At 41.8% G+C, this 9218-nt stretch overlaps 1 protein-coding gene across 1 annotated transcript in view; it reads left to right on the top strand.

Annotated features, from left to right (window-relative positions):
- DCAF12 (DDB1 and CUL4 associated factor 12) overlaps positions 1-9218 on the top strand; it is a 36543-nt gene that overhangs the window by 19610 nt on the left and 7715 nt on the right. The window contains exons 3-5 of the mRNA XM_006898504.1: positions 3046-3252; positions 4003-4063; positions 6778-6971. Coding sequence (XP_006898566.1) covers positions 3046-3252; positions 4003-4063; positions 6778-6971 — 462 coding nt within the window. The remainder of the gene's footprint in view (positions 1-3045; positions 3253-4002; positions 4064-6777; positions 6972-9218) is intronic.

Raw genomic sequence — 9218 nt, 5'->3', positions numbered from 1 at the left:
CCTCCTTCTCCGGCAGAGCATCTGGTGGATTCGAACCGTGTCCCTCTGGGATTGCAGTGCAGCTTCTTGCCACTAGGCCACCAGAGCTCCCCAGGACAGAACTTATTCTTCTTGATGATGTTTGTGATGCCATTCCTCTTCAACTTATCGTTCACAGAAGTCATGTGATTATCTGATTCAGAATAGCCAATCCCAGTCCCCTTCAGCTCCCCAACACCAAGGATGTTTATGCTTTCCATCTGATAATTTTACAACTTCCAAATATCCTAGATTAATAGTTAGTTTATTCCATGTTCCCATTATTAATGGTTATTTGCAGCAGCTGTTTCTGCTCATTTTGAGATTTGCCACATCACCGAATCAAGATTTTTCACTGAGTGAAAGCTTTTAATCCACCTATCTGTCTCATGAAGGTAGACTACTTTGCAGAAGTAACTCTTCTTCTCCAGTCATATTTTGAGTGCATCCCAGCCTGGATATATTCTTCTAGCCATATATAGGACAGTGTTCTGCTATTATGCATTAGGTTTTAAAGGACTCGGTTGTTTAAGAAGTGACTGGCTAATTTTTAGTCTTAGTTTGGAAGCACCATTTTTTTTTGGAAGCACCATTTAAACCTCTCTACCATGGAGTGACCCTGCTGATATTTGAAATACCAATGGCATTACTTCCAGCATAACAGCAACATTCAAGCAACTGTAATACAACACACTGACAGATGAATGTTAGAAATGGCATTTAGACAAAACTTTTAGTCCAGGCAGTTTGGGTTCATGACCTAATAATATCAAACCTCTCTGAGACCGTCTGTGAATATTCAGGCAGAATTCTGTTCCTTGGAGAGGGACATCCTGCTTGGGAAGGTGGAGGGTTGGCAAAATCCAGATGGATTGATGCTGTGAGAGGAGCAATGGGCTCCGTATGTCAGATTATGAGGATGGTACAGGATAGGACAGTATTCAAATCTGTCGTTCTGCGTCACTAGATTTAATAAATGCCATCTAACAATAGTCTGCTCTTGTCACATGATACTAACCTTTGATACTGTTTTGTGTACTTGTATTCTTGTTTTTTTTTTGCTTGCTTTTGCTATGATTTGAGTAAAAGTTTACAGTGCATATTAGTTTCACTCAGTTCTTCATATTTATGTTTTATAATGTTAGTTAAAATACTTGCAATGTCTCATCACCCCCTTACTGTATATTACCTTTCCCTTCTGACATAGAAAAGTTCTTTTATTTGTTTATTTTTACTGTTCTCTCTCCCTTTCTTTTCGTCCCTGGTAATCATCCAAATATAGACTTTCTTTAGTTTTTTATAATAGTGGCATTATACAATAGATGTTCTTTCGTGATTCGCTTATTGATGCGCAGCATAATATCCTTTAGATTAATCTGTTATAGAGTGTTGAATACTCATATTTTACTTGACTATGCCAGGGATGCATCCTATCTCCATACCTCTTCAACCTATATGCAGAACAGATTATCCGGGAGGCTGGGCTCTATGAGGAGAAATGTGGGGTCAGGATTGGTGGACGATTTATCAACAATCTGCGTTATGCAGATGACACAACCCTGCTTGCTGAAACTGAGGAGGACCTGAAGTGCCTGCTGCAGAGTGTCAAGGACTGCAGCCTGCAATATGGATTGAGGCTCAATGTCAAGAAGACAAAGATTCTCACCACTGGACCAATTGGCAGCATCAGGATGGATGGTGAAGAGATTGAGATTGTACACAGCTTTAGTTTGCTTGGCTCTGTAGTCAACAGTCTTGGCACCAGCAGCCAGGAAATTAAAAGGCGCATTGCCATGGGAAAGTCTGCTGTTAGGGACCTCTCCAAAGTACTGAAGAGCAGTGGTGTCTCTCTGGAGACTAAGGTGCGTCTGATACAGGCCATGGTCTTCGCAATCACCTGTTATGCATCAGAGAGTTGGACAATGACCAAGGAGGATAGAAGGAGAATTGATGCCTTTGAGTTGTGGTGCTGGAGAAGAGTACTGAGAATACCATGGACTGCTAGGAAAACAAATAGATTTGTCCTGGAGAGGGTTAAACCGGGTGGCTCCTTGGAGGCAAGGATTCTGAGGCTCCGTCTAACTTACTTCGGACATGTAGTGAGGAGAGACCGGTCCTTGGAGAGGGACATCATGCTTGGGAGGGTGGAGGGACGGCGCAGGAGAGGAAGGCCCTCTATGAGGTGGATTGATTCAGTGACTGGGATAATTGGGATGGGAGTGTCAGAGACAGTGCGATTGGCACAGGACAGAGCGGAGTTTAGGGCTGTTGTACATAGGGTCGCTATGAATCGCAGGCGACTCAACGGCACATAACAACAACAACAGTAGTTTTGACTATTGCTTTAATAATTCTTTAATAATAAGAATAATTATGTAGTTATTGTTGTTGTTATGTGCCGTCAAGTCGCTTGCCACTCATAGCGACCCTATATACAAGAGCCTTAAGCCCTGCTCTATCCTGTGCCAACCTCACTGTCTTCTGACACACCTACTCCCTTTATCCCAATCACTGAATCGATCCATCTCATCAAGGATCTTCCTCTCTTGCACTGTCCCTACACCCTTCCAAACATGATATCCCTCTCCAAGGACCAGTCCCTCCTTGCAACATGCCCAAAGTATGTCAGACAAAGCTTCAGAATCCAGAATCCTTGCCTCCAAGAAACAGCCTGGTTTTGCCCTCTCCAGGACAAACCTGTTTGTTCTCCTAGCAGTTCATGGTATATTCAACACTCTTCTCCAGCACCACAACTCAAAGGCATCAATTCTCTATCATCCCTAGTCATTGTCTCGCTCTCTGACACAGAGCACGCAATGACAAAGACTGTGGCCTGGATTAGGTGCACCTCCTTAGCTTCCAGTCTGACATCGTTGCTCTTCAGTACTCTTGAGAGGTCTCTGACACTAGTACGCATGCATTAAATATATGCTAGATAATTGAATGATTCTTTGTACCCATTAAGTAGACTCTTTGTGCCCCATTAAATAGAATCTCCTCAGCCTCTTCATCCCTTTTGTCTTGTAGCTGTTTGTAGTGGATGTCCAAACCAGCCAGATCAACAAGATCCCCATTCTGAAAGACCGAGAACCTGGCGGGGTGACCCAGCAGGGCTGTGGTATCCATGCCATCGAGCTGAATCCCTCTAGAACACTGTTAGCCACTGGAGGCGACAACCCCAACAGTCTTGCCATCTACCGACTGCCTACACTAGATCCTGTGTGCGTGGGAGATGTAAGTTTTCTCAAGAGTTCAAAGTTAGATGTGGCTTTGTTTTTCAAAACAAGACCCTTGTACATGGATCCCCTTGCCTCCCCAGCTCCCCAGAAGGGGTTATAATCCTTTAAATTCCTACATACTCTAGGAGCATGGGAATATGGATTGGGGCTGGAGATACCAGAATGGAATCTAGATCTCCTATAGAGGGTACCAGCTTAATAAAACAGGCTGGTGACAGTGGGTTGACACATATCAAAAGGTAATAAATGCCTTTAGAAAAGTAAAGGAGGTAAAAGAGTTAGGAAGTTCTGGTGGGGGATACCATTGTAGAGGATAAGCACTGAAAATGGGACATTTGAGCAGAGATTGAAAGGAAATTAAAATATAAGCCATTAGCTATCTGAGGAGAAAGTTTCTAACAGAATAAACAAAGCTACTTAACTGACCTAAGGGGGAAAGGAGAGACCATAGGACATGAGCTCAGAGGGGTGGGAGACTGAGATTGTGTCTAGAAGCTCAAAGTAAGAGGCTCTAGTGTAGACGTCCAGGGCTGTGTGTTTATGTTTATTGCCAGTTTTGTTCCAGCTTTTGAACTCATGGCGGTAACTAAACATTGTGTAGTCCTCACCTTTTGGTTGGGATCAGCAGAGTTAAAATTTCCACAGAGAGATTACACTTTTCAGGAAGATGTGTTCCAGTCTGGATTTAACTAATTTCTTCCTTTCCTCCCCCCTACCCCATACCTATCACTTTCTCTTTTCCAAGGATGGACACAAGGACTGGATCTTTTCCATTGCATGGATCAGCGACACTATGGCAGTGTCTGGTAAATATACCTTTTGTTAGGGACCTTCACAGTAAAAACGGGAGGGAGGCATAAGGTTGAAGAAAGATAGTAATATAATTGGTAAACCCAGAAAAGAACATTAGTCAAAGACCAGGAGATTGTATTTTTAAGTTTAACTCTTTCCCTGATTTACCATGTGACCTTTCACTTATATGTTACCTTCCTAAGCTGGAGAGTGGAGATATTCATGTACTTCATGTATTAATCATACACTGTCTGGTTCCAAAAAGCATGTGTGGTAGCATGTTAAGCCTCACAGCTTTTGTGGAATTTCATCAAGATAATGGTTGATAGACTCTCCAAAGTGGTGGTGGAGGAGGTGGTGGTGGTGGTGGGGTGGTGGTGTGTACCATCTAGTAGGGACTAACTTATAACTGACCCTCCAGCAGGTTTTCAGAGGCAGTGAATCGAATGGGAGTCGATTGCCCTTCTTTCTCTCATGGAGCAGCAGACAGATTCAAACCATGTGCTTTTGGGTTACATGGCTAACATTGAGAAGAATGGGAATTCCAGAACACTTAATTATGCTCATGTAAAACTTATACCTAGACCAATAAGCTGTTGTCCAAACATAGCAAGGTAACCCTGCGTGGTTCAAAATAGGGAAAAATGTTTGTCAGGGATATATCTTTTCTGTATACCTTTTCAATCTATATATTAAAACAGATCATTCAAGAGACTAAACTTTATGAAGATAAATGTGGCATCAGGATTAGAGGAAAACCCATCAAAAACTTGTATTATGCAGGTGATACAACATTTCTCATTGAAATTGAGGACTTGAAGCATTTGCTGCAGAAGATCAAGTACTGTGGCCTTCAGTATGGATTGTATATCAACAATCAAGCAAACAAAAATCCTAACCACCAGGCCAGTATGCAGCATCATGATGAATGGAGAAAAGATTGACAATGCTAATGATTTCATTTTGCTCAGAACCATGATCAGCACCCATGGCACCACCAGTCAGGAAATACCAAGGCAAGTTACATTGGGAAAATCTGCTGTTAGGGACTTCTCCAGAGTGCTAAAAAGCAGGAGTCTCATCTAAAGGCTATAAAAGTGCACCTGATGGTCTTCTCAATTGCTTGCTGTGCATCTGAGAGCTGGACAATGAATAAAGATGACAGAAGAAGAATCAGTGCCTTGAGCTATGGTGCTGGAGAAGAGTATTGAATGTACCATGGACTGCTTAGAGAACAAACATGGCCTGTCCAAGAGAGGATGAAACCAGGTTGCTTCTTTTTTTTTTTTTTTTAGCTCCAGGTTGCTTCTTGTAGGCAAGGATTTTGAAACTGCCTCACATACTTTCGGGCTGTTTCTGGAGGGGCCAGTCCTTGGAAAAGGACATCATGCTTGCAAGAGAGTAGAAGGTCAACGCAATAGAAGACGATCCTGGATGAGATGGATTGACACAGTGACTGTGGGTTCAGGTGTGTCGAAGGTGGTAGGTTGGCTCAAGATAGAACAAAGGTCAGGACCATTGCTCATAGGATCAGTATGCATCATAGTCAACTCACTGCATGTAACAATAACCACTAGCAGTGGCTCATGATGTTCATTAAAAAGAAAAGATTACTTTGTTTTATAAGTAATTCATTGTTATTGGGGAGCTCTGATGGTGTAGTGCATAGGGAGGTACACTGCTAACTCAGGGGCATTGTGTCTGGTTGTTCAGTAACTCTACACAAGAAAGATAGGCAGTCTCTTCTCATGCAATTTACACCCTTCGAAAACACTGGAAAGTTAGCTATGAATTGGTTCCAACCTGACAGTCATTGTCATGCTAGTGAGAGTGAGAGAGTCATTATTTGCTGAGGAATTTTTTTTAAAGTAAAATAGTAACTATAGATTTTTAGAATGTTTCATTCCCAAAGGGACAGACTTTCCTTCTTGAAAGAAAATACGGAGGTGAGGCCGGATTTAACTTTTTAAACATTCTTTTTGTGTATAACAGTGATTGTTAAATGTGTATTGTGGTTCGTATGAATTCATAAAAAGCTGTTAAGGGAGCTCTGGTGGCCTAGTGGCAAGAAGCTGCACTGCAATCCCAGAGGTACGTGGTTCGAATCCACCAGATGCTTAGCTGGAGAAGAAGGGGCAATCTCCTCCTGTATCTGTCAGATCCGATTTGTCGGTACACACACACAAAATAATAATAATTTTTTAAAAAAAGCTTTTAGGAGGCCCATGCTCCTGCTTGAGATTAAAGGTAAAGTTATATATATGTTTAAAAAAGTAAAGTTTGTGGGTTTTTGGGGTTTGTTTTTTGCTTTGTTTTTAGAGAAAGGGCATCTGTCGCACACCTGTCTCAAAGGGATCCAAGGCTTTAAAAGGTTAAGCATCACTGGTCAATACCAGAAGTCTCTAAACATTATTTATTGCACAGTAGGTAGCACCTGTGAATGCATACCTGGGTAATTACTAAACTTTATCAAACTGTAAAAAGAAAAATCCAGTCAACCTTGTTAAGCTTAATGATTAATTCCTATGCCTTGGTTGAGGCATGTCACTATGTCTATCTTAGAAAAACTTAGTGTCTGGATGCTGCTCTGACCACCTGGCCAAACTTGGTTTGCACAAACACATCTGAGTGTGATGCACAAAGTACTAGACTGAGAAATCCTGTCTTGGCATCTGTGGGACCTAGAGGAGTGAGCATTGCTGACTTTTATGGTTTTGTTGCCTTGCAGGATCACGCGATGGTTCTATGGGACTTTGGGAGGTGACAGATGATGTATTGACCAAAAGTGATGCAAGGCACAATGTGTCACGGGTCCCTACCTATGCCCATATCACTCACAAGGCCTTAAAGGACATCCCCAAAGAGGACACAAACCCTGACAATTGCAAGGTTCGAGCGCTGGCTTTCAACAATAAGAACAAGGTATGAAATCTAGATTTCTTAAATTACTTTAGTGACAGTTATTCTGTTCGAAGTAGTTTTTATCTACTGAGGAAAAAAATGTGTTATAATTCATAGCCTCTCTGCCTGTCCATTAGGGAGCTAGTGGTAAGAAGCTGTGCTTCAGTCCAAAGGCACATTGTTCAAATCCACCCAGCTGCTCCTTGGGATGGGGAAAGATCAGCAGTCTCCTCTTACACAATTTACTAACTCTGAAAACCCACTGGGGTCATCCTTTCCAACTTGACAGAACACAACAGCAACAACATACCTGCCAATAGAACCTTAATTGATTTTGCTTTAACTTTTTATTATGATTGGGTGAAATTTTACAGAATAGATTGGTATTCTGTTCAACCATTCACACACATTTTGTTTTATGATACTGTTTACAGTACCCACATTATAACAGTCTCTACCTGTGGTCCTGCCTTCTTGACTTTATCCTTGAGCAGCTGCTAACGTTATCGTTGGTAATTCCAAGGACTGCATGATTCCCAACATGTGTACCTTATAGAGTTGTCTTTGTAATGTTAATGAGGCAGAATTTGTAGAATATGCAACTGAGTTCTTTGGAGGCGTATTTGATGAAACTTCTTTTCATATCCTTTGGGCATGTTGTCAGAAGAGGACAGTTCTTAAAAAAATACATAACAAAAAAGTCAGCAGAAGAGAGGAAGGCTCTTAATGAGATGAATCGTTAACAATGTGTTCAAGTATGTCAGAGATTATGAAGATGACACAGGACAGAGTGAAGGTTCAAATCTGTTCTTCTTAGGGTAACTTGAGTTTTAGTCGACTCAACACCACCTAACACCAGCAATGAGTCTTGAGTCAATAATTGTGGACTTAAGCACAGTGGAATGGAGATTGTGAGGATGGCGCAAAATTGGGCAAAATTTTGATCTATTGAGATTTTCTGTTAATTGGAGTCAACTTTATGGCACTTAACACAACAGCATTCTTTTGCATGCAAGCTTGAATCATTCTCCTGCAAGCAAGGTAACAGGGAAGGGGGATGAGAGATACCAGGCCACAGAGATGTGAAAGCTCAGCCTTCCTCCAGGCCACCAGAGAGAAGAAGCCTTCTCCTTGAGCTGACACTCTGAATTCTCACTTTTAGCCTTGTAAACTGTGAGGAAACAAATTTTTTTAAAAGCCTACTCATTTATGCTGTTTCTGTAAAGGCAACACTAGATAAATGATTAGCTCTCATTTCTGTGTGCTAGTGCAGGTACTATATTTTAATTTTTATACATAATTTTAAAAGCAGTTTTAGTTTTCTTATTGATACTTAGTTTCTTCTCAGTCTCTACTCCTCTTCCTCACTGCTGTCACGAGGTCATACCACAATTTGAAGGGTACTTCCCTTGTTAGTAATGTTGGTTCCAATTCACAGTGATCCATTGTGCAACAGAGCAGAGCACATCTTGGCCCTGTGCCATCCTCACAGTGTTGACCATGTTTGAACCCATTGTTGTAGTCACTGACGGATCATCTCATTCAGGGTTTTCCTCTTTTTCAGTGACTCTCTGCTTCACTAAGCATATCTTTCTGGGGACTGACCTTTCCCAATAATCATGTCCAAATATGTGAGACAGAGCCTCACACTTTGTTTTCTAGCTGTACTTCAAGACAGATTTGTTTACTCTTTTGGCAGCTCATGGTAAATTCCATATTCTTTACTAGAACCATAATTCAGATATATCAATCCATCCTTGTCTTCCTTATTCATTATCCAGCTTTCAAGTCCTTTATCTGGTTTCAAGTCCATACGATAACTGAATTTACTGTGGCTTGAATCAGGCAGTTTGGTTCTCAAAGTGACATCTTTGCTTTTCACATTTTACAAAGATCTTTACAAAGTGCTTCTAACACTTTGCAGCAGATTTCCTAATGCAATACGTAGTTTGATTTCTTGCTAGATACATACATAAAGGATCCTGGTGGTTGTCGTCGTTATGTGCCGTCGAGCCGCTTGCGACTCATAGCGACCCTAGGTACAACAGCCCTAAACTCCACTCTGTCCTGTGCCAACCGTGCCATCTTTGACACTCCCATTCCAATTATCCCAGTCACTGAATCAGTCCACCTCATAGAGGGCCTTCCTCTCCTGCGCTGTCCCTCCACCCTCCCAAGCGTGATGTCCCTCTCCAAGGACCGGTCTCTCCTCACAACATGTACAAAGTATGTTAGACGGAGCCTCAGAATCCTTGCCTCCAAGGAGCC

The sequence above is a fragment of the Elephantulus edwardii genome, unplaced genomic scaffold, assembly GCF_000299155.1.
Source record: "Elephantulus edwardii isolate Elephantulus edwardi_28Jun2011 unplaced genomic scaffold, EleEdw1.0 scaffold00232, whole genome shotgun sequence".
Classification (NCBI taxonomy): domain Eukaryota; kingdom Metazoa; phylum Chordata; class Mammalia; order Macroscelidea; family Macroscelididae; genus Elephantulus; species Elephantulus edwardii.
This window is presented reverse-complemented; position numbering and strand designations above follow the sequence as displayed.